Source organism: Gobio gobio, assembly GCF_949357685.1.
Source record: "Gobio gobio genome assembly, chromosome: 12".
In the NCBI taxonomy this organism is placed as follows: Eukaryota; Metazoa; Chordata; class Actinopteri; order Cypriniformes; family Gobionidae; genus Gobio; species Gobio gobio.
In genome coordinates, this window is record NC_137105.1 from 9,033,457 (window position 1) to 9,059,443 (window position 25,987).

A 25,987-nucleotide genomic window follows, 5' to 3' on the forward strand; every position below is an offset into this window, starting at 1 on the left:
TCCCACGCTTTGCATTGCCCTTGGTGATGTAAGGCTTGGATGAGCTGCTCGGCCATGGAAACCCATTCCATGAAGCTCTCTACGCACTGTTCTTGAGCTAATCTGAAGGCCACATGAAGTTTGGAGGTCTGTAGCTATTGACTCTGCAGAAAGCATGCGCTGACCCCGCACTGTGATTTTACGTGGCCTACCACTCCGTGGCTGAGTTGCTGTTGTTCCCAATTGCTTCCACTTTGTTATAATACCGCTAAATGTTGACCGTGGAATATTTAGTAGTGAGGAAATGTCACAAACCTATTACGGTACCACGCTTGAATTCACTGAGAGTGGCCCATTCTTTCGCAAATGTTTGTAGAAGCGTCTGCAGGCCTAGTGCTTGATTTTATACACCTGTGGCCATGGATTGGAACACCTGAATTCAATGATTTGGAGGGGTGTCCCAATACTTTTGCGAATATAGTGAATACGTACACACATTTATATTTTACAAATTATATAAAATATTTTTACATTTATAATGTATATTTATATTGATTATATTTAGCATATATTATATATAATAAAATGTATATATTGACTTTATTTTTCAGAAAGCAGAGCATTTCCTGCAAATCTCTCAGAGCTGATCTGAGCAGCGCGTAATGTCCTGAAACAGCAGATCCTGATATTCTAGCCCAGTGCTGGGATGAGTTGTGTTAGTGTATATTACACTGTGTGAGATATTTAATATGTTTTAATGTAAACATCTCGGTTTGTTTCTGTATTCAGTCTGTTTCTGTATTTTCACATGAACATATAGTCACATATATCTAATTTATATACATGAATGGACTATATATCATTATATATGAGGATTTCCTGAGGGAAAATATACTGATAATATATTAAGTTGTTATAGTGATTGTAAATATGATTTAAATGACTTGATTCCAGGATTAATAAAAATAAATTGTGCTGGTTCACGTAGCTTCAGCAAGCATATTTCAATGATGCTTCAATAAAAAATGAAATATAGAATAATGATAATAAAAGTATTGAATATTGTAGTTCATGCATGTGTGTGTGTGTGTGTGTGTGTGTGTGTGTGTGTGTGTGTGTGTGTGTGTGTGTGTGTGTGTGTACAGTACATTGTTAATGCAAAATGCAGGTAATGCAAAAAGGTATTACGGTGCTATTGTGTGATTCATTTACAGCTTATGAAGTCATTTTATGAAACATAAAAGAACTATCACTATGAAATTTCACTATGAGTTTTAATACCACATCACATATATCTTCATTTTGTTGTATGGGACAAAATAGAAACTATTTTAGCAAAAATAATCAAGCAGGCACTCAAGTATTTCTTCTGAAAAATAAACAAAAATTGTTCTGCCCTTTGCAACGGTCACATTACACATATCTACCATCATCCATTAAATATCAAAGTGGCGAATATGTCAGCAGGAAAAATCCCTGAATTCCAAATTTTGGAATACTCCTGTGTTAGCCACAAATATCCAGCTAACAAAAGACAAATGTTATAAAAAAAAAAATTCTAACAAGTCCTCTTGCTATGATATGGGCTTCATTTGTCTGCATTGGGAGACAGTGGGCTTTCAGGAGGAAATACATCTGCGCCACTCGGGGGTCTTACAGGAGATTTCCTTCTGGCGCTCCTGATCGTGAGCTCATCCTTGTGTTTAAACGTGAGCGGAACGAAACCATCTGCATCAGCCACCAAGACAATCCACATGGGACCTGTGAGAAGAACACAAAGTACTTCAAGGATTAGTACAACTCAAAATGAAAATTTCCTGATAATTTACTCACCCCGATACCATCCAAGATGTCCATTTCTTTCTTTCTTCAGTGGAAAAGAAATTTAAGTTTTTTAAGGAAAACATTTCAGGATTTTTCTCCACACAATGGACTTCAATTGCAACCAAAATGTTGAACGTCCACATCAATGCAGTTTCAAAGTGCTTCAAATGGTACTGTGTGATCCCAGCTGAGAAATAGGGTCTTATCTAGCGGAACGACTGGTCATTTTCTAAAAAAAATTCAAATGTATATACTTTTTTAACCAGAATTAAAAGCCAGGCATTACGTATGGTACGTCGAAAAGGTCACGCCGAACGTGGGTGGAAGTACCGCCCCATTGTTTAAAAGTGTGGAAAAGGAGGATCGTTAAAATGTTATTGTATGAGTCTTCGTTTGTTCGCTTTGTAAACAATGGGGCGTGACCTTTTCAACGTACGTTACGTAATGCCTGGCTCGTTGCAGACCAGCACAAGGCGATCAATTGTGGTCAAAAAGTATATACATTTGATTTTTTTCTTTAGAAAATGACCGATGTTTTCGCTAGATAAGACCCTATTCCTCAGCTGGGATCGCGCAGTACCATTTGAAGCACTTCAAAGCCCTTTGAAACTGCATTGATGTGGACGTTCAACATTTTGGTTGCAATTGAAGTCCATTGTGTGGAGAAAAATCCTGAAATGTTTTCCTTAAAAAACTTGGAAAGAAAGACATGGACATCTTGGACAGCATTAGCCTGGTCTTACCAGACTCTTGTACATTTCATTTGTACAGAGAGTCTGGCCTCTCTCCATTGACAAGCATTAACTTCCTTGAAGGCGGGTACTCTGTTGAAGTTTAAAACTATTGGATCTGCCAAGAGCCACTCTGGATCTGCCATAACCAATCGCTAATGTTTGGTTGTGACGTATGTCATGCGCCGTTCGCCTCTGTTTCTCACATGGAAGTCCGTAAAAATAACCACCTCAGTGATAAAACCTAAAACTTGTGCATTCGGATTGTGATTTAGGGGAGAGTTTTGTGATCGGGAACGAGCTGCTCACGTGGTCCGTAACATGATTGTATGCAGTACATAAAATGTCATATGCTTGGTATAAGTATAAATACTGCCGTAAATAACGGCCCAATTCAAATGTTTACGTGCTTTTCTTTTTTTTCTTTTTTGAGCCATGATGAAATATATTGCTCTTGTAAATACTTGCCAACATTTAAAGAAATACAAGTCTAGAAATGCATCCAAATTACAGCGAAGCGCAACCGTACGGTGCTCTGCAGTGGTCAAAAAGGATATAAACAGTGAATTTTGAAGTGATATATTCTTGAAAACTCAGAGATGTGGATTCGGACAGCAATTAAATTACCACACGACCTTGGTGTTTGTCAAAAGCAGTAGGTAATTCGGACAGGGATTTTTACACGGGTGGTGGGAGACGGACGGCAATAAAATCACTGACTAGCCCCTTTAAATGATGATAATACCTTCCGATCGCATGAGAAACAATTACCGTCCGAATAGGGCTTTAGCCAACTCCTTCACCACTAACGGAGCGAGCTGGAAAATCAAACTTTTCCCGAACTGTGTGGGGAGGAGGGCCACAACATCATGGCCACTAACCTCAGCAAAGATTGTTCTTGCTCCAGCTTTAAAGGAACACTCCACTTTTTTTGAAAATAGGCTCATTTTACAAGTCCCCTAGAGTTAAATAGTTGAGTTTTACCGTTTTTGAATCCATTCAGCCGATCTTTTACCCCTTTTCCACCAAGGCAGTGCTAGAGCTAGATCGGAGCAAGAGCCTAGTTTCAAATCGGTTCTTTGTGTTTCCACACCCAAAGCCCCAGCTCCGAGCCAGGAAAAGTGGCACCAAAACATTGCTGGGCTAGAACAGGGCTAGAAGTAAGAACCGATTACGTCAGGCGCTGGGGGCGGGGTCAACAAGACCAACACAAACTTGAGATCCGCCATTGTTGAAATAGCAGCTAATGGAGCTAACAGCTGCTGCTCGTTTGTAATCTCCGTCTATACAAATGACGGCGAGCTGCACGAATACGTTGGATTCGCTGTGTTTTCGTTGTTTTGATGCCGATGTAGGATCGTAAAGCCATGTGAATCAATAGTAACGCAACGTTTGCATTGTTGATGGAAGGCTTGTTCGCAGATGTGCAGGCCGATCGCCGTATGACAATGACAACGAGTCCAGAGAGAGCATATGACTCCTTATGCTTTTGATACACTCATGCGTTTTTTTTTTTATATATCATACGTGGATCGGTCTGCGCAGCGCCGATGCATCTCTAACAAGCCTGGTGTGTTTGTGTTTCCCGCTGCCCAGGGTTGCCAGGTTTTCACAACAAAACCCGCCCAATTGCTACTCAAAACACGCCCAATCGCGTTTCAGGGGGGCTTAACCAGTAAAAATCACATTTGGGGGTAAAATTTGTTTTTTGGCATGGTTGCCTACTAAAATTCGCATTGCCGGGGCTAAATATCACACAATTGGGGTCGCTTCAACCCGCGGACATGAAAAAAACAGCCCGCGGCAAAACCGCAGACTTGGCAACACCTCGCTAGCGTTGCTGAGAGAGATGAGACGTATACAGTGACGTAAGACATGGCTCTGTTGTGGCTCTAAGCCCGTGGAAAAGCAAACGGTTCTTAGAAGGCTCCTCAGTCGAACCAACTATGAACTAGGACTAGCTGGCTCTGAACTAGCTCTAGCACTGCCTTGGTGGAAAAGGCGTATGAGTTTCTGGCGGTAGCACTTTTAGCATAGCTTAGCATACATCATTGATTCTGATCAGTCCATTAGCATCTCATTCAAAAAATGACCAAAGACACTTTCAATATTTTTCCTAATTAAAACTTGACTCTTCTACAGTTACATTGTGTGCTAAGACCAACTGAAAATGAAAAGTTGCGATTTTCTACACCTATATGGCTAGGAACTACTTTCTCATTCCTGCGTAATAGTCGCAGATCTTCGCGGCCGTACCATGGCTGCAGCAGCACAATGATATTACGCAGCGTCTGAAAGTAGCCCCAAGCTAGGTAACTTTCAATGTGACCGGCACTAAGTTCGTGTAGTTGCAGAGAAAGTTTCAGGCTTGCAGCCGACAAATTGTGTTGTGGATTTACCTGTGTGATTAGCCATGGTTCTGTGTGTTGTAAAGGGCTGTGATAGTAAGTCGAAGGTGTATACTACCACCATGTTTCACAGAATACCAACGAATCATTGCGCCGCTGCAGCCATGGTACGGCCGCGAAGATCTGCGACTATTACGCAGAAATGAGAAAGTAGTTCCTAGCCATATAGGTGTAGAAAATCGCAACTTTTCATTTTCAGTCGGTCTTAGCACACGATGTAACTGTAGAAGAGTCAAGTTTTAAATAGGAAAAATATTGAAAGTGTCTTTGGTCATTTTTTGAATGAGATGCTAATGGACTGATCAGAATCAATGATGCATGCTAAGCAATGCTAAAAGTGCTACCGCCAGATACAAAGATCGGCTGAATGGATTCAAAAACGGTAAAACTCAACTATTTAACTCTAGGGGACTTGTAAAATGAGCCTATTTTCAAAAAAAGTGGAGTGTTCCTTTAACTTCTGGATATTCGGCACCGGTGCCACAACGGAATGAATGGCTTCACTTGCATCTTTCTCCACCGCCATTACTGAACTACAACTCAAACTAGCGCACAACATCAACGTCATCGTTCTCAGCCACTCCCTCTGTTCGCTGATTGGACCGGTTAAAATTTGTTCGGAGAAAATCTGCAGTCCCAGACGAAGTACTGAAGGAAAATTAAAATTGAGCGGAAGTACGTAAGAGGGCGGAGCCAGGCTAGGATGGCATTGGGGTAAATTATCGGGAAATTTTAATTTTGAGGTGAACTAATCCTTTAATAAGAAATTTCTGCACTTTCCTTTGCAGTCTTAGCATACGTGACTGTGGTTCGAGCAGACATCAGTGCTAGAGATGCACAGCACAAAGGCTGTAAGCTGTTTCAACCTTAAACCCTTAAATCCGATTGCGCCACCTAATCACTCCCTATTTTAGTCATTGCCAATTAAACGAAGCCAAAGCACACTGAACAATCTGTCTTCAACAAAGGATTCGATGCTTTGCACGGCCTCATTACTAGATCCCATCTGCTCATTGAAATGCCAAGATCTCAGAAACGTTCAGGTGCTTCTTTCAGCGTGCAATGGTTCCGTTTATCAACGCAATAATATACATCTTGACTTATTGAACCATTTTGCAAGGTCTCGATATCTTCCAGACGTACCATGCATCATCTCCACGACTGTCAGGCCGAAGAGTTCCTGTACCACCCGCAGGCAGATCCGCCCCCCACACAGCAGCAACGGCCTTCTCTCATCCGTATACACGTTCTCAGACAACTGTTTCTGGAGGAAAAGACAAGTACAAAGTGCAAAAACACCATGAGTCGCTTTAAGGGAGCATCATTCACAACAGACCTGGTCATGTGGTCATGGATTAAGTGATGATTCCCCTAAGACAAGTTATGCCAGTCAACAGAATCACTTCAATCTGACATCTGCTGACAAAGAGTTGTACCGACAACAGTGAGAGGAATTATGAGTTGGCGTGATGCTTTACAATGCCTGATGGTCTGACTAAGAGTAAAATGGGCTTTGTAGAGCCTTGGTTTGGATTAAGATTTATGCTGGCTTCACATGCAATCGGACATTTCGGACTTCCCACTTCTGAAGTCGTAATTACGAGTTTGTCGCATTCAGCAAATTTGGACTTGAGAGGGTGTCCAATTTAATTTAAGTGTTTACGATAATTTCGATAGCATGTGAAGGCAGCATTAGCTCCAGAAGCAAAGCATCTAATCAAGTAATCATTTATTTTGTGGGGTTTTTATTCCATTTAACATTAAAAGTATGTGAACGTCTAAGAAGGTCCTCTAAAGGTAGAGGATATTTGACCTGTTGAGGTCTCCAAAACAGTCCGTCCTTGACCCATAAAGCACCATGGATCTTCAGCTTTGGAAAAGGAAGAAACTCTACTTATAAATTCAATAAGCAGAAGAACTACTAATGCAACTGATGCATAAAAATCAATAAAACTAATGTAACTAATTCGATAATAATAAATAGATAACAATGAAAATTGCTGACAAAAAAAAATACCATCATTAATTATTAGCGTCTGTGCTTTTATATTGTAATGTTTACATTTACTTAATTAATTTTTGTAATGGAAATGATTAGAAATAAATTAATAATAATACATATTGTTATCACTTATATAATTTATAAATTATAGAATGCATAGTATTATTACATTAAATAATTATTATTACATGTAATAGTATATAGTATATATAGTATAATAGTATATTTAATATCTAAATTATTCACAATATGTAGAGAGTTTTTTTCAATACAAAACTGCAAATAGAAGGTCACACTTTAGATTAGGTACTATTACTACTCAATAAACTCCTAATTTCTGCTTATTAATAGTTAGTAAGGTAGTTGTTAAGTTTAGGTATTGGGTAGGATAAGGGATTTAGAATATGGTCACCCAGAATAAGGCATTAATATGTGCTTTATAAGTACTAATAAACTGCCAATATTCTAGTAATATGCATGCTAATAAGCAACTAGTTAATAGTGAGAATTGGACCCTAAACCTAAAATAAAATCAACAGATTCGCACCCTTCATTTTTCTACCACAGCAGACTGCAGACTTTCCTTGCTGAAGTTTAGACTTCACCGTAAGATTCGAAAGAAAATCATTTCATACCTGACACGTAATGTGCACGTATTGGGGCTCATAAGCGGACGGATAACTGCATGCGACCTTCTTGCCGTTCTGGGTGAAGTCTCTGATTTCTGAGAGGCACTGCTGGACGTCAGCGAATCGGGTGAAAATCCTCTCCATGTTCTGCGTCAGCTGCTCCAGGTTCTTCTCTTTGGACTGAAAGCTGTTCTTTGGCGGAGTGGCATCGGAGTACATTTTTTCCGAGGCCTCGTACCTGGGCGAACACGGCCGACTGGAATCCCGGCTGGCCTGTCCGGCTACTGCGAGCGTGGCCATGCGGCTGATGTGGTCCATGTCGTAGTTTTCTAGAGTAATAGAGGAGGTGCTGGAGGCTCGATCCGAGAAGTCGGTGGAGCTTGCCACGGGGCTCAACTCTGAGCTGCGTACCTCCTCGATTAGTTTTCTCCGACTGGATGGAGAAACAATTACAGAGCCTCCAGGAAGAATTAGATCCTTAATTGATAGACGGTCCTCTTTAGAAAAGTTCTCAGAATGACGTCTAATCCCATGATGTTGGCTTGGCGGCTCGGACTTGGGAACCACTGCGGTGGGACCTTCCTCGTCGAATACCAGCTCCTTGGCTACTAGCCTCAAGATGTACTTGTCCGTGTTGGAGGAGGGGAGAAAAGCAGGATCATTGGACTTCTGCCGGCCAATCATAAAGAGCAACATCTTGTTGGTGAAAAAGCACACCCCTTTGGGTCTCTCGTTCTTTTGCAGCTGGATCTGCTGCACGTTGGGCATGGAAGAATCTGTGATACAGTAAACCAGGATCATGTTGCACGTGTTCGACGCCACGGCCATCATGCTCCCGCTCGGATCGAAGGCAATGATGTCAGGGACCAAGATGCCAGGGATGCTGACCTTCCTTGTAGTGGTGACCTTGCGTTCGTACGTCACTAGAATCAAATGTGAGGAGTCCTGACCGGATCCCAACAAAGTATCCCGCCGCCGCAAGTGAATGAGAGGGCTCGGGTCTGATTTCCTGTGTTTGGCGAGAATGTGCGTTAGATCTATGGGTCCGGATGAAGAGGCGTGTCCCGTGCGTTCAGAATCACATGATCTCCGTCTAGAGTCCAAAAAATAGTCTGTGTCCACTGTCAAAACGGGAGAAGGGCGACAAGTCGATGCCTCTGACTCATTTGGCAGGTCGAAGGCGATGCCTGCATTGAGCCCACAAATTTTATCAAGCGGAAGCTCAGTTGCCACAGCCACTTGAGCCTCGTCGGTGGACTCGATGGCGCAGATATACCCGCCTACATCGAAAACAGGGCAGAAGGAACATGCCACCAGGCTTTTTTGGATGTCGTTCCAGATGTACGAGTGCAATGCGCTACCGATTGCGACCACCAGGCGTGTCCCGTCCTTAGTCCAGCAGGCACAATGGATCAAACCGCTGCCCTTGATGTCGGCCTTCACGCGGCGGTTATCGACCCGCACGGAAAACAAAACCGAGGCGTCCCGCTTGGTCAAAACAGCTAAGATGTCCATTTTGGGATGCCAGACACATCCTTGTGACAGCAGTGGGAACGGCTCGCTCATTTCGCAGGTCTGCGTGCACAAGAGTTTGTTTTGTTCCAAAGCGCTCAGCTGAAGTTGCCAGACCGTGATGTGCTTCTTATGCTGCACGGCAAGCAACGCCGGGGACCCGGAGCAACACAACGGCCCCCAGAAGAGTCCCAAGACATGTTCGAATTGTCCAATGACATTGGTGTCACCAAATTTCGGCTCACCATCGACAGAAAACACTGACGTGAGACAGACCTGCTTACCGTCCGTCCAGGCTATTCCGTGCACCGGGTGAATGGCTTGGTGCAGGGTGTTTAACCCTGTTCTCAGAAGCTTGGCTTTTCCTAGCTCCATGCTTGGCTCAGTTTCTCCAATGGAAAGGAAAATGATGTTACTGGTCATACAGGAAAGGGTTTTTGAGTCAGAATTGAGAGATAGATGTAACTCTGTGCTTCAGTATGTGAAGACTGCCATCACTCCAAGAATAGGTAAAGCCTCTTCCCTCACTCTCTAATCCTATTGGCCAGAGTGAGGCTCCACTCAAGGATGACCAGATTAGGCTGACACGACCCCCGACGTCATAAAACCCTTGGAGTTTTGGATGCTACGTCTTTTTTTTCTGCCACAGGCCTGAAATACACAAAAATATGTGTAAGGCAAGACATATGCAAACACTGAACATCACAGAAATGTCACTGGAAAATGTATGCTGATATCAAAACCAGCCCCTTAAAAAAAAACATTACTATGGTAAGTTACTACAGCTATTATAGACTACAATAAAACGGTGGTGGCTTTGAATTAGCCAGCATGGTAATCAATAAATCAATGATTAATTAATTAATGATACTTGTAGTAAAAACAACTGTATTAAAACCTATATAAAAAAATATATATATATATATTTATGGTTAATTTTGTAATGGGAAGTCAGTTTACTACAACAGATATAAATAAAGTAGAATCACATAAATGTCACTTTAAACATTGGGCATCGATACCACAAAATAAACCCTTACTAAAAGTTACCATGTTAAGCATAGTTCTAAAAGCTTATTGCATTGTTTGAAGTTGAAGTTTATAGTAGTAACAATAATTATCATACTCTGGCAAAAACAACTATGATATGACTAATAATTTATCTGTAGGATGCGTTCGCGAAACTATTTTATTCACATGTATTGCCGGAATCCCACATGCTAGCACGTGAATAACATATAGAACAATCCAGAAAATAACAGCGAAAATATAAATAGCAAATCTGCATTTTCAGAAGGTAATATTACAAACATACCATTGTGCTATTGACAACACTGAGGAAACCATGGCAACTCCACAGAGAGAAAATCCCGTAAACTTAAAGCGGTGTCCGCATTTCCCCGCGGAGACATTTGAAGTCATGGACAGACGGAAAGAGAATGACCCGGGCATTCTGGGAGTTGTAGTTCACACACGTTCAAACTCGCGATGGGAAGTATGATTCATTTCCGCGAATCGATTCTTTCGAACGGTTCACTTTAAAGGGCTAGTTCAAATATGGTCGATATAACGATACACTTTTTATTATTAAACTTCAAACAAACAAAGTCAATGTACATTCAGAACTGCAAATATGATATATATATATACAACATAAAAAATAACATATTTTATAAGTGTCGTTTTTAATAGATTTCCTATTCCAGAATCTCATAAAAATTGAGGTCATCAGAACGGAATGTTGTCTAATATTTCACCACGGGTGACCATCGCACATACATACAGTTAGACCGATGTGACAGTGGGCGGAGTGCAGTAGCGCTGCTGTCTCGCACAGTGCAGTCTGTCTCTCTCTCTCTCACTGTCTCACTACTGTAGGATCTATCCGCGCGAACATGGGTGTTGAGATTGAAACAATATCTCCAGGAGACGGTAAGACGCTATGATCTAATAAGTTCGCATTTAAAATTCGAAAACATTGCGAATTTGAATGTTGTTTTGATACATTGTATCGGTAAAGGCGTTATTGCGGGAACATTGTCGCTCTAATTACATAATCTATTTACATTATTGAATTTTTCATTGCATATTATTTGCGTAAAGGAGTCAACAATAGGACAAATTCAACGAAATATCCATCGCTATGAGGATGTTTCCCGCTCACTGTCTAGTCAGGGATTTAACGTGTGCCTGTGCCCAGTATATGTGCCATGCGTGCCAACTCTTCTCATTATGATTCCTCACTGCAGCTGTCGGAAATATGCCTTCAGGATTTCCTCTACAACATGCTTGTAGCGTGATTTTCCTCATAAAATGCATATAGATGCTGTTGGTCGTGTATGTCTCAGATGGCAGCATTCTTGCCCTGGCTAGACATGAGCTTTGATGTTAATCCGAGGAGGCTTTGTGAGGTAATTTTGCACAGTTGGCAGAGTCACTGGGATTCTGAGACCTGGTTTTATCTAATGGCACAGTGAGGTGCTGTTATGTGTGCCACTTGTTGCATTACCTGTTTACAGGTAGGCTATAGGCAACAAACTGACCGTTTGGCCATGATGGCTCTTTCATTGACACAATTCAAGTTGACATTTATATATGAATGAATACAGTATCTCGTATCTGATTGGCCAAACTGATATAGAGTATTACTAACAGCACTGGGACCACACAATACTTTATATAGAAGGGGTGTAACGATATATAGTGTGACAGTATATCGCAATACAAAAATGCAAGAATATGTATCGTGGACAGTGACAATCTGTATTGTATAGTTCACACAAAATGAAAAGTTTACAGTTTTAGTGTTATGACTACATTCAACTACTATGTTGAATAGAATGTATAATAATGGAATGGGAGAATATTTGTGGGTCCTGATAATGCCAAATGTCTTATGTTACCAGTAAATAGTGGCCTACATTTTTTTAAACATATCTAGTCAGTGACCGTGCAAGCATATTCATCTAAAATAATTCTGTATTTTCAGCTTCAGAATCATGAATATTTGTATTCTGGTGTCACCATTGTCCTGTGTATTGGGTTACCAGCTCCCAGTCCTAGCCTATTCATTTCCACCGCCAATGTAATACCAAATTTAGCATTTTAATCAACAGTACATTTTTTTTGTTAACCTTTTACCATGTCTTGGAGTATCGCAATAATATCGAATCGTGAAACCGTTCAAAAATGTGTGGTCGGTTAGATTTTTATGCCACCAAGCCTGCATTTATTTGATCAGTACTGCAGTAAAACAGTAATATTGTGAAATATGATTACAATTTAAAATAATTTTTTCCCCTATATTTAAAATGTAATATATTTCTTCATTGTCAAAGGCAAGCTGAATTTTCAGCATCATTACTCCAGTCTTCAGTGTCACATGATCCTTCAGAAATCATTCTATGATGATTGGTTGCTCAAGAAACTCTTATTTCTTATTATTGTCAATGCTGAATACAGTTAATATTTTTGTGGAAACCGTGATAATTTTTTTCTAAAAAAAGAACGGCATTTATGTGAAGTAGATTTTGTTGTAACAATGTAAAAGTCTATGTATGTGTGTGTGTGTGTGTGTGTGTGTGTGTGTGTGTGTATGTATGTATATATATATTTATCTTTAGACAGGAGCTCTATCATAATTTGGGGCTGAGAGTCTGATTATTCCTTTATAAGTTTGAATGGACCAGTAAGAGGTCAGTGATTCATAATATTGAGCATTATTATGACATGATCATTAAGCTGTAAATAAGTGCTGGGGTGACCATGAGCTCATGTGATTTTGACACCTTTCAGACGTAAAATTCTTGGCGTCAAACTGGAGAACTGCCTGCTGGGGTCACCAGTGTCAGGAATGAACGAGATGTAACTGCGCTTTCATTTTTCTCGCTCTGCTCTGCTCTCTTGCGTCTGTGGGCCGCTCTCGACTGACATCCTATCTGACCCCCACCAGCCTGCTGTCATGTGGCTCACATTCCTGTCCAGCTCCCAAACATTAATCAGACACCACCTCCACACACACACGTTTTTCCTTGTTTTATGGGGACTTCCTATAGACAAAATTATTTTTAAACTGTATCCCCCTAAACTAACACTACCCCTAAACCTACCCATCATAGATTTTTAATTTTTCAAAATGCTTAATTTAGTATCATTTATAAGCTGTTTTCCTCATGGGGACCAAAGAAAATGCCCCCATATGGTCAACATTTACTGGTATTACTATCTTTGTGGTGACATTTGGACCCCATAATGTAGGGAATACCAGGTACAAACACACACGCACACACACACACACACACACACACACACACACACACACACACACACACACACACACACACACACACACACACACACACACACACACACACACACACACACACACACACACACACACACACACACACACACACACACACACTTTCTGATCTGCCTTGGACTGACCATACTCAAGTCCCATGACTGTAGGAGCTGCTTCATGGACTTAGAAGTGATTTTATTGATCCCCTTGGGGTTTGTGGATTAAATTAGGGCAGCAAGCTATTTCCACAATTATGTTTTCTTCTGTGGTCTATTATTTGTGGTATCTATTTCAGACAAACTCTATGTCTGCATCCAAAATAGCTAACTTTACTACTGTATAGTAGGTGAAAAAACAGTTTTTGACAAAATAAGCATGTTGAATTCACAGTGCTCATTATAGGCAGGCAAAAAGCACCAATATGATTCACAACTTCCGGGGAGATTCTGAAGTGTGCTTATGATGGACACTTTACTATCACATGAGGCCACAGGAGGCCACATGATGATGACAACATGGTGAATGTAGTACGTCCGGATTACATTCACACAACACACATTCATACATACTTTCAAGGCACCACAAGTGAGGGCCTCTCAGCTGATTGAGGACCGAGTGGCAGTGTGTTTGGGAAACCGGAAAACTATTTTTATTTTCCTCTTTCCCTTCTCTCACCTCTGTCCCTCCTCATGTGGCAAGCAGGGCAGGGAGCGAGTGTTATTGAGTGTCTCCTGTGTGCCACAATGGTCTCGAGTGCTCCAGAAGAATAAAAGGAAATAAAATGACAACTGTGAAGGACAAGAGAGGACCAGGCCTGGACTTGTTGGTGTTTTGTTTTAGTTTAGTCCGTGAGGGGCTGCTGCTTTAATTTCAATTAGTTGTTTATGATTATTTTGTGATTAATGTTACATTCAGTAGCGGCTCCTGGCCATAAATGTAGTTAGGGCAGATTCTGGGTCTTATCGCTAGCTTATGATAAACATTTTGTAAGCTATCCTAATCGCTGAACACATCAGACACACTTTTGGCAGAATTCTAATGTCCTTGCGTTATTCAGCCTGAGGGTGGCGCTCTAAGAGGATTGACAGACTTGAGGATACACGACAAACTTGCCATAATTGCCATAATGTACAACCCCAAATCAGAAAAAGTTGGGACAGTATGGAAAACGCAAAAAAAAGAAAAAAAAGAAGTGATTTCTAAATTTACTTTGACTTGTATTTCATTGCAGACAATATGGACACAAATATTTCATGTTTTGTCTGGTCAACTTCATTTCATTTGTAAATATGCATCCTTTCCTGTCATTCAGACCTGCAACACATTTCAAAAAAAGTTGGGACAGGAGCAATTTAGGGCTAGTAATGAGGTAAAATGGTTAAATAATGATGTGATTTGAAACAGGTGATGTCAACAGGTGATTGTAATTATGATTTGGGACAAAAGCAGCATCCAAGAAAGGTCTAATCCTTTAGGAGCAAAGATCAGGCGGCACTGCATCAAGAATCGTCATTCATCTATAAGCGATATCACCACATGGGCTCAGGACTACTTTGGCAAACCTTTGTCAAGTACCACAATATGTAGTAATATCCACAAATGCCAGTTAAAACTGTACTGTGCCAAAAGGAAGCCCTATGTTAACAGTGTCCAGAAGTGCCGTCGACTTCTCTGGGCTTGGAGGCATCTGGGATGGACCATCACACAGTGGAAACGTGTACTGTGGTCAGATGAATCAGTATTTCAGGTATTTTTTGGGAGGAATGGACGCCGTGTGTTCCGGACCAAAGAAGAAAAGGATCATCCAGACTGTTACCAGCAACAAGTCCAAAGGCCAGGGTCTGTCATGGTATGGGGTTGTGTCAGTGCCCTTGGCAAAGGTAACTTGCACTTCTGTGAAGGCACCATTAATGCTGAAAAGTACATAGAGATTTTGGAGCATAATATGCTGCCTTCAAGAAGACCTCTTTTCCAGGGACGTCCATGCATATTTCAACAAGACAATGCAAAACCACATTCTGCACACATTACAAAGTCCTGGCTGCGGAGGAAGAGGGTACGGGTACTTGACTGTCCCGACCTGTCTCCAATAGAGAATGTGTGGCACATTTTGAAGCGCAAAATGCGACAACGAAGACCCCGTACTGTTGCCCACCTTAAGACTTGTTTGCAGGAAGAATGGGACAAAATTACACCTGAAACACTTCATCACTTGGTGTCTTCAGTCCCTAAACGTCTTTTAAGTGTTGTGAAAAGGAATGGCAACATTACAAAGTGGTAAATGCTTTACTATCCCAACTTTTTTTGAAATGTGTTGCAGGTCTGAATGACAGGAAAGGATGCATATTTACAAATGACATGAAGTTGACCAGACAAAACATGAAATATGTTCATATTGTCTGCAATGAAATATAAGTCAAAGTAAATTTAGAAATCACTTCTTTCTTTTTTTATTTGCGTTTTCCATACTGTCCCAACTTTTTCTGATTTGGGGTTGTATTTAGGCCTAATGGCCCTCATTTATCAATCTTGTGTAGAAACGGGCGTATATGTTGGCGTAAGATTATGCTTACACTCCTCTCACCGCCTGATTTATGAAGCTGTGCGCACCTCTGAAATCCAGGCGTATGCAAAACCTGCCCTTGATAAATGCCGCGGCTGAAAACGATTGTCATTAGAGTAACACGCCCCTATATATTCAAGTCTCTGCCTCCTCCGCGCCCTCATTTTACGCCATGGACATACGGAAGACGGCAAAGAAGCGAAACTTCTCTAACGTGGAGATCGAGAACATCACCAGGGAATTGGAAAAACTAGTTTAAAGAGTGGGATTAAAGGCGCCCACAAAAAAATCCAATTTAAATAGCTGTTTGGATGAGAAATTACCTATCACAATTCATTATTTTACAGCACGTGTTTTGAAATAATTAGCATTTAATTTCGTATCACGTCACATGAATTGGGGTGTACAATAGTGATGATGATGTGATGTGGAGTACCATTCATTCACTTTAATAATTGCATGACAATTTGTAAGATTCTGTTTTATTAATGACGCTTATTGTTAGATAAATCCATACCATTCTCATCTCCGTGCGTGCCATAACTCTGTCTGACGCACCCATAGTCCCCAGCACGCTCTCTGTGCAAACAGGTTGTTATGTTGGTTATGTTGACAGAAGTTAGCCTATTTTCAGGTGCTGTGTAATATCAGTTCCTTGATTACTACGCAGGAATGAGAGAATAGTTCGGCCTAGAAAATCGCAACTTTTCATTTTTCCGTCGGTCTTAGTACATGATGTAACTATACAGATCACAACATGTAAATAGGAAACTGTTGGCACTTATTGAGCAGTAGGCTAGCTGGAGCCATTTACCTCCAGTCTTTGTGCTAAGCTAGGCTAGCGGTGTGTGCGTCAGACAGAGTTATGGAACGCACAGAGATGAGAATGGTATGTATGGACTTGCCTAACTCTGGGGGATACGGTGAATAAGCTAAAGTCCCAAAAGGTCGGCGTGTTCCTTTAAACTCATAACCATTTGTTTTACTCGTGTTTTCCCCTATTAAATCCAGTCAAGCAGCAGCTCTTCTGCCATTCAGTCCGGCTGAGGTGCGTGTTTCGGCGGGAAAGTGACGTTGATGCATACCCTCTCTATATGCCTGCCGAATCAATGCGCTACATTTCAACTTAAAATATTCTCAAAAATCTGAAAAATATTTGTTGCCGAATACTGAACACATTTATAATTTATTATTATTAATTCAGTGTATATAGAGGTCTATGTTTGGATGATTATTTTGGTGGGGTTCTGCCGCGCTGGTTACATTTACTGTTGGCCGGTTCCCTCCTCCTTCTTCCCAGAGCCTTTAACATGGTTACAGTTTTTTACAGTGGAAAAAGTTCTTTAGATTATAAAAATGTTCTTCATACTAAGAAAAAATGGTTCTTTTAAAAAAAATGTCACTAAATTGGTTCTTTGGGGAACCAAAATTGGTTCTTCTATGGCATCGCCTCTTTTGAAACCTTTATTTTTTAACAGTGTAAGGTTTACATGCTATGAATCTTTGCACTAACCTTCTCATTTTCTTCTTTCTTCACAGGAAGAACCTTTCCGAAGAAAGGACAGACATGCGTTGTGCATTACATAGGTAAACAATCTTGCTGATGTAAATGTTCACATATGTTGTTTGTTGGAGGTTTCGCTCAGACGGCTGGTGCGCCCTGCAGACTAACAGCTCCGACAGAGAGGAAACAGGATGTCGATAACAACATTCTGTCTCCTCTTATTTAATGGTTTCTTTCCTCTCAGTATCCCAGTGCTTCTCTTTGAAAACACATGCAGGTAGAACTTGATAAGTGTTGCAGTTCCCTGTATTGAATTGCTTGGTCCTCAACTACAAAATAAGCCCTTAAAAGTATTGTTTGAACTCTGGACCTTTACTATTGTGCATGATATACAGTATGTTGCGAACTAGATCAGAAAATATATGGCTTTTCCACTCATAATGCTCGTCTATAAAATACGGTGGAGTCCAAAAGTCTGAGACCACTAGTGAAAAGGATTTAATTTCCAATCCAGTTTATAATTTACTACATATTGTTTCCTTACTAATTATATTATCAGCTTAAATCTCAAGCCTGATGATTAAGGTCTCCAGCATGACGTGAGATGCTCCAAAGAGCTTGTGCTTCAATGGGAGCCAGAACATCTGATGGCCTGTACAAAGGAGTCACATGATCCATGTTACCAAGATTAGTAGTGCAAAATGTGAAATATTTCTACTTCATTTTACATTATTTGATGTCTTTAATTGTTCCAAAATTCAATAACATTTTAGATTTTTTTCTCTATGTGTTTTCAGAGTGTTGTACTTCACTGCATAGAAATATTTGGCCCTCAATCCAGATAACACATTTGCCTTGTTTGCCAGTGGCAGGTGATATAACATAAATATATATTTAAAAAATACTTTTATCGGCCATGAAACTGCTTCTTGTAATGTATATACAGTATTTTAAACATACACTAATGTTTTTTTAAATGTTTTTGAAAGAAGTCTCTTATGCTCACAAATGCTGCATTTATAATACAGCAATATTGTGAAATATTATTACAATTTTAAAATGTAATTTATAGAGTATTTTGTACTTTTTGTGCAAAAAAGTACAAAAGTACTTTTACTTTTAAAAGTACAAGTACTTTTTTACTTGTAGAGTATTTTTGTCCCAAGGATGATGTATTTTGTATTTTAGCCCTTCCAATTCCACTTTCCTGAAGTCAGTGGGTTTTTGGTAAAATGCTTGAAATAAGGTCTGTGATTCAAATAAGGTATTCTCACATTTTAATTTACGACATAAAATACATCAGTAATACCCTCTTGTGATTCTTTTAAAACTTTTACTTGTCTTGCTAACAAGTGGCTAATTGGGACTACAGAGGTTGTTGGCAACCAGTGTTGTGCAAAGTTAATTTATTTAAAGTAATGTGTTAAAATATTACATTAGTTACTTTTTATGGAAAGTAATGCATTACATTACTTTAGCATTACTTTTTTCACCTGGGCTGAGCTTGCTTTTGTTTTTTAATAACGAATTATATCTCTCAATATGCGGACAGGATCGGTGTCAACAATAAATGGGAAAACAAAGTAACTTGCATTGCTTATTTGAAAATGTAACTTGGATATTTTATTGTAAATTCAAAAGTAATGCTTTCATTTACTAGTTACTTGAAATATTAATCTGATTAGGTAACTTGTGTTACTTTTAATGTGTTACCCCCAACACTGTTGGCGACATTAAACATCATCAGCCGAACCGGTACCCAGCAAGCAATTTTGCATTTAAAAGACGTCTAATAGCCATCCAAACATAGCTCTGACGTCTAGGCTAAAAATTTAGGCTGTCGGTGAAAATTGAATGGAAGTCTAACCAAAGAAATGAAACCAAACACCTTATAATCACTGATGACTTTGCTTACATGATATAGTTAACCGAGACGGTGAAGTAACTCATCTTACTAGTCCACTTTCTCATGTTTATAATCACTCTCTTGCAAACTATTATAACTAGAACTTTTTTAAGAGTTACGGTTAAGTTAAGAAGCTTATTGGTGGTGACATTGTACTTTTGTAGCCTATGTTTGGCTTTTGACCTCTGCCGATTGTATTTAGGCTTCAAAATTCATAAAATCACGATGAAGGAAATGTGTAATAATCATAAGCTTTTGTTAGTCACAGTCTCAGACCTTATTTTCTGCAATAATCCAATGGAAAAATCCTATTGGGATTTTAACTTATGAGTTGGCTACAAAAATCATTAATACTAGTAATAGTATCGCATTTGAGGATGCTGCAGGTGGCGGATCATTTATAGCCTTTTCCTCACAGCAGCTTGAATAATTAAACTTATCATTTTGATGGCGGATTGTAATCCAAACGACAATCATCAGTGAAAACTGAAGATTCACCCGTAGTCAAGACTTCGGACTGCGGATTGGCTACTAAAGCGGCAGACATTTTACTTACTTGTTCAGATGACATTTTCCGGTGAAAATTCTTATTTTGGTCGTACTTCCAAGACGTAGAATCTGTGATTCTGAAGTACAGTATCCACACCAGAGCGGTGACTGACAGCAAGCCGCACATAGTCCTCAAAACATTAGATTCATCTGTGCCTAAACCCTCAATTACGAGTGAGTGGGTGAACTCGGACAGCCGTTGTGTGTACATCGGCTGTACACTCGTTATTGCGGTGCAATGTGGGATTGAATGAGTGAACTCAATAACGTCCACTATGGTTTTGGACACCACTACAAATGGCTGTCCCCTCAAATAGTGCCCTATTTAAGGGTATAGGGGGCAATTTTGGATTCAGCCATAGACCAAACCAATCAATGCAATGAATACCAGGTGTGCCAATCAATCAAACAATGAAAACCCATAGAAACTGATGAAAACCTAGGAAACTAAACATGAACAACCCCCCCCCCCCCCAACCAAAGCAAACAAAGATAAACCTTTTTACAGGATTCTTTGATGAATAGAAAGTTCAAAAAATTACTCGTCTTTAAACAAGAATAGTTTCAATACTGACAAAAAAGCCCAAAACATGGTTCTTTCCTGTCTTGTCAGAGATATCTGCACTAGGATTGATAGTTTGAGGCAGAACTGTCACTGTTATTATAAGCTAGATTGAGATTCAGGCAGCACTGACTGTGAGATGAGCTTCTGGTGGTCATTAGCACTCAGAGCAGCAAACAGGGTCAGACTCACTGCAGACATCAATACAGCCCTTCTGCAGTACTTAATATAGCACCGCAGGGCCTTTGCTGAGAGCCCTCGAGCCCTGGAGTGAACCAGATACAGCACTACCACCAGAGACAGACAAGTCATCACTCTTTTTGGCTGAAATGGACAAATGCAATAGAGCAAATGTTTGGAATGTGGAGCAGGAGGGACATTTGGGTAAAAATAAGTAAAAACAAGTAAAAATAAGCAAGACATTTGAAATTGGAGTCAGAGGCCATAAGCAACAGAAAGCGCTTTCTAGGCCATTTATTTGTTTAGCTCATATCAGAGAATTAAATCGAAGAAATGCAAATGGCTGACTAAAAGAAAAACTTTGTGACTGTCATGTGTTCTAATGCGACACAACGAAGTGACAATAAAAGCTTCTTTTCATATAAACCAGAGTAAAGAGGCACAACTGTGATGAATATATGTACATCTACTTCTGCAATATTCGTTTTTATGATTGGTGTTGTTACACAGAGACACTAACTATAATGCTGCATGGTTAAAGGGTTAGTTCACCCAAAAATGAAAATTCTGTCATTAATTACTTACCCTCATGTCGTTCGACACCCGTCAGACCTCCGTTCATCTTCGGAACAGGAATGAAGATATTTTAGTTGAAATCTGATGGCTCTAAAAGTCCTCCATTGGCTCAATGGCACCGTTCACTCTCAAGACCCTTAAAAGGTACTAGAGACGTCGTTACAAAGTCCATCTCACTACAGTGGTTCTAAAATAACTATGAATCGGCGACAATAGTTTTTGTGCGCAAAAAAACCCTAAATAACGAATTACATAGTGATGACAATTTCAAAACAAGGCATCATGAAGCTTCGAAGCGTTATGAATCAGTGAGCCGAATCATGATTCGGATCGCGTGTCAAACCGCCAAACTGCTGAAATTTACCGATTCAAACCGCTGAATCGACTCAGTGATTCATAACGCTTCGAAGCTTCATGATGCTTTGTTTTGAAATCGTCATCACTATGTAATTCGTTATTTAGGGTTTTTTGCGCACAAAAACTATTGTCGCCGATTCATAAAGTTATTTTAGAACCACTGTAGTGAGATGGACTTTGTAACGACGTCTTTAGTACCTTTTAAGGGTCTTGATAGTGAACCGTGCATTGTGCCAATGGAGGCCTTTCAGAGCCATCAGATTTCAACTAAAATATCTTCATTTGTGTTCCGAAGATCAACGGAGGTCTTACGGGTGTCGAACGACATGAGGGTAAGTAATTAATGACAGCATTTTCATTTTTGGGTGAACTAACCCTTTAAAGGTGGGGTAAGTGGTTTCAAAACTGCTTTATAAAAGTGTCTCGGGCCGAGTACCAAAACAAACTTATAGCCAATCAGCAGTAAGGGGCGAGAAATAAAGCAACCTCTGCCTTCGAACTTGAGTTCCGAAATACATCTGAAATGTACACGAGGTTACCAGAAAGCACTTACCCACAAGCGTCAGCTCCCACAGTGTGTCCGAAAAGTAAGATAATATACACCGAATATGTGTTTGTTTCCTTTGGTTCCACTTTTCGTGATCGTTATAACCCTCTAATCTTGTCATAATTGTAATATGTTCGTTAGTTGGACTGTCGTGCTCGTGCTATCGAGTTGTTCAGGAGAACTGTGTTTGTTTTTGGGATGTAAGGGATGACTTTTTCACTGAACATTCGACCTGGATTACCATAGTAATACACATTGCCTTCACTTTTTTGATGACATCATAGCCTCAGTTGGCTGGCACAGCAGATTCCAGCATATTCGTTGCCTGGGTTACGTATGTGTGGGGCGGAGCTATCAAAATAGGGGCGTGTTTGTTTTGGTGATTTGAAATCAACATCGGTTACCAGAAAGCACTTACCCCACCTTTAAAACTCACTTATGACACTTACATGTTAGTTTGACTACTGTATAGCTCTCGCAATTCAATCCAATCAAATTGTAATTTATTTAATCTCTGAATAAAGTCAATTTACACTGCATTTTAAAAGTTTGGGGTTTATAAGATTTTTAATGTTTCTGAAATAATTATCTTATATCCTCATCAAGGCTGCGTTTATTTGATCCAAAATACAGGAAAAGCAGTAATATTGTGAAATATTATTACAATTTATTATTTATTTAAAATTTTACTATATGCTAAAATGTAATTTATTCCTGTGATTGCAAAGATGAAATTTCAGCATTATTACTCGTCTTCAGTGTCACATCTTCAGAAATCTTTATAATGATTTGTTGATTTATTATTATCAATGTTGAAAACATAAAATAAAAAAAATCTTGGTTATATGGATGTAAAGCGACATTCCATCTTGTAATTTTGCAAACATTATGGGAATGTTACTTTAGCATGTTCTCTTAAAAACGGAATAACTTTGAACGAACATTCTAGCGATGTTACTGGAAGAAATTTGTTCATAACTTTGAGAGAACCTTGCCAGAACGTTCTGAAAACATTCCCTGTTAACTGGGCAGGTTGTAATGTATATTATCAGCAGTCATGGTTGCATGCAAAGCGAAACAGGATGGAATTTTTCATGGGCTCATGCCTGAATTAGCAGAGACCCCCACCCCGTTGCACACCTACCTTTCTCTGACCCAGCCGGGCAGAACAACTCAATTAGCCCAGTCCCGCTGGGTCCCCTGGGGTTTATTATTAGAGCACAGGAAGCCATCAGACCTCCTGTGACTGGCGGCTCTATTAATAACAATGGCAACTCTATGTATAAATATTAGTGGTGGGCATAGATACATTTTTTTAATCTAGATTAATCTCACTGTAATTTTGGAATTAATCTAGATTAAAATAGCTCATTTGAATTCTGCCAATTCAGAATTATGTGTGCTCGTAAGTGATCGTTTGTCTTTTTGTAGTTTGAATAATAAATAACTTCTGTCCCTTTAAGACCTGATGCATGCATGGATCCCAAACACTAGCCAAGGTTTACATGCGCAATTTTTTGTCATTCCGATTAAAATCATTCCAATTGAAAGATTCGGTGGACTGTTTACATGAGACGTTATCTAAACCGATCTGGTGTTTACATGTGCTGACTTTCTGTAGGAATCATTTTGTGACATGCGCACACAGTTTGTCTGCCGCCTCAGATTCGTTACGTATCGTGGATCTATAGTTCTGTGTTGGTAATTTTTATATTTATTTATTTTTCTGTGGGCGGACATGCAGCAGTTTAACCTAATTTATGTCCTATACAATGGCTATTTCAACAGCTGTGAATGATGAATGCGGAATCAAAAATGAATTCAATTCATTTATTTTGAAAAACACAAAATTAACAATAAAATGCACTCAAATTATTAATAAAAACATAGGATATACGGTGAAACATGAATGAAGCATTCAAGACGTGCTCAGCATCATTACTAGTAGTACTAAACATATATATTTCAAATGATTAAGGAAAGATACCATAATCACAAAGGTATAAATATTAACAAAAGTAATTAAAGTAGACTGTGGGTAATGTTACTTAACCAATATGAAGCAGTTGTTGAATTTTTTTTTTATAGCTAACTTAACTAACGAGAAACAGAGAGCAGCTTGAATGTTCCCCGTTGAAATGGCAGCTCTCAACGGCCACCAGGACTTGTACAGTTTTGTACAGTTAAGCTATTTATTATTTGTCGTAAAGTGTAAGAATCACCTCAGAAAAATAAATTATTCTGTCAGGCGCAGTTGAAGCCTATAGGACAAACGCTGTCAAGATGAGATGGTGTAGCCAGGCTATGTCTGTGTCATTATTCAAACATCATGTTCATAACATGTTACGAAATAAAAAGTTTAATACCTCAGAAAAATTAACTTTCCTCTCTTGTCAACATTAGCCTGGTGTTGAGTCCTCAGTTGAGGAGGCGCGCGCTGTATATCACTTCACAGAAAGACATGCACTCAAAGTAATCGGATCAGGTCGTTTACATGGTGGAATTTTTCGTTTGATCGGTTCATGAAAAGGTTTATCCCACCCCTCTCAAACCGATTACAATTTCATTCGGTTTGGCCATTTTTATTCCGATTGAGGTGTTTATATGGAGTATTTTTATTCGGATTGGACTTTTAAACCGATTACAGGTGCTCCATGTAAACGCACCTACTGTTCCTGTGAGCTGGTTACGATTGTGTTTACGTTAAAACTCACCAAGATGGGGATTGAGACATTTTTGAGTGTATTTGACCATTAATAAGCTGGAAAAAGGAGCTCATTTTTGCACTTGTATGTCAGAGGCGGCTTTATTACGGTATGTGTGTGTGCGCTTCAGATGCGAGCGCGAAATCTGCGGGAATGAGTAGACAATTCAGACCGGTCACACCAATACTAGCACGCTGTCATGAGGAAAAATCCAACAGAACACCCGTTCGCCATGTTCAGAGGGTTAACCGGACTGAATGAGAGGAGGCGGGTGCGTGTCAACTCGCTGTCGGTCGGAGAGGAGAGCGCAGCTGGAATCAATACTGTAGAAAATGAGTATCGTATCATTTCAGATATTTCAGTATCGATACATATATCGAAATATCGATATTTTTGACAACACAAGTAGGCATACACACAGGTTCGAAGACTCGTTCTCTCGCCCCCTACAGTGCAAATCGGCTAGGTATACATACGCGCCAAAATATCAAGGTGAAAGTCATCATAGCTTGCGTAGTATAGACCCAGCTCCCAACCCAACTTTGAGAATAGATTAACGGCAATATTTTTTTTAATTGCCCGATAAGAGTCTCACGTTAACGCAGCACGTTAACGCCGATAACGGCCCACCACTAACCATTTAATTTCATTTTCTCTTTATCTAAATTATGACTATATTATCACTCACCAACATAACTCTACACTCACCTAAAGGATTATTAGGAACACCATACTAATACTGTGTTTGACCCCCTTTCGCCTTCAGAACTGCCTTAATTCTACGTGGCATTGATTCAACAAGGTGCTGAAAGCATTCTTTAGAAATGTTGGTCCATATTGATAGGATAGCATCTTGCAGTTGATGGAGATTTGTGGGATGCACATCCAGGGCACGAAGCTCCCGTTCCACCACATCCCAAAGATGCTCTATTGGGTTGAGATCTGGAGACTGTGGGGGCCATTTTAGTACAGTGAACTCATTGTCATGTTCAAGAAACCAATTTGAAATGATTCAAGCTTTGTGACATGGTGCATTATCCTGCTGGAAGTAGCCATCAGATGATGGGTACATGGTGGTCATAAAGGGATGGACATGGTCAGAAACAATGCTCAGCTAGGCCGTGGCATTTAACCGATGCCCAATTGGCAC

The 25,987-nt window shown here is 39.9% G+C and overlaps 3 protein-coding genes across 4 annotated transcripts in view; 2 read left to right on the plus strand and 1 right to left on the minus strand.

The window, feature by feature from the left end:
* Positions 1-1,524, plus strand: part of mfsd2b (MFSD2 lysolipid transporter B, sphingolipid) — a 32,541-nt gene extending 31,017 nt beyond the window's left edge. The window contains exon 16 of the mRNA XM_079831965.1: positions 591-1,524. Within this exon, the coding sequence (XP_079688091.1) occupies positions 591-642 (52 nt within the window). The 3' untranslated portion in view covers positions 643-1,524. The remainder of the gene's footprint in view (positions 1-590) is intronic.
* Positions 1,235-10,530, minus strand: wdcp (WD repeat and coiled coil containing). 2 transcript variants are annotated; one of them, XM_079831963.1, is made up of 4 exons: positions 10,401-10,530; positions 7,580-9,736; positions 6,086-6,206; positions 1,235-1,740 (listed from the first exon to the last, which is right to left on the minus strand). In XM_079831963.1, exons 2-4 carry the CDS (start codon positions 9,506-9,508, stop codon positions 1,568-1,570), a joined length of 2,223 nt encoding a protein of 740 aa, XP_079688089.1. In that variant the 5' UTR covers positions 9,509-9,736; positions 10,401-10,530; the 3' UTR covers positions 1,235-1,567. The 2 variants fall into 2 exon arrangements, with proteins under 2 accessions (XP_079688089.1, XP_079688090.1); XM_079831964.1 differs by having other exon boundaries at positions 1,236-1,740; positions 6,086-6,200.
* Positions 10,531-10,606: 76 nt separating this feature from the next.
* The window catches only part of fkbp1b (FKBP prolyl isomerase 1B), a 38,170-nt gene continuing 22,789 nt past the window's right edge, over positions 10,607-25,987 (plus strand). The window contains exons 1-2 of the mRNA XM_079831966.1: positions 10,607-11,017; positions 17,491-17,538. Of these exons, the coding sequence (XP_079688092.1) occupies positions 10,981-11,017; positions 17,491-17,538 (85 nt within the window). The 5' untranslated portion in view covers positions 10,607-10,980. The remainder of the gene's footprint in view (positions 11,018-17,490; positions 17,539-25,987) is intronic.

Bases quoted from the DNA above. Each gene is read 5' to 3' on its own strand.
- wdcp (XM_079831963.1), bottom strand. From the start codon at position 9,508: ATGACCAGTAACATCATTTTCCTTTCCATTGGAGAAACTGAGCCAAGC. The intron at 6,207-7,579 runs GTATGAAATGAT...CTTTTCCTCCAG, and splicing joins ACGTGCACATTACGTGTCAG to AAACAGTTGTCTGAGAACGT. The intron at 1,741-6,085 runs GTACGTCTGGAA...TTCTTCTCACAG, and splicing joins AGTCGTGGAGATGATGCATG to GTCCCATGTGGATTGTCTTG.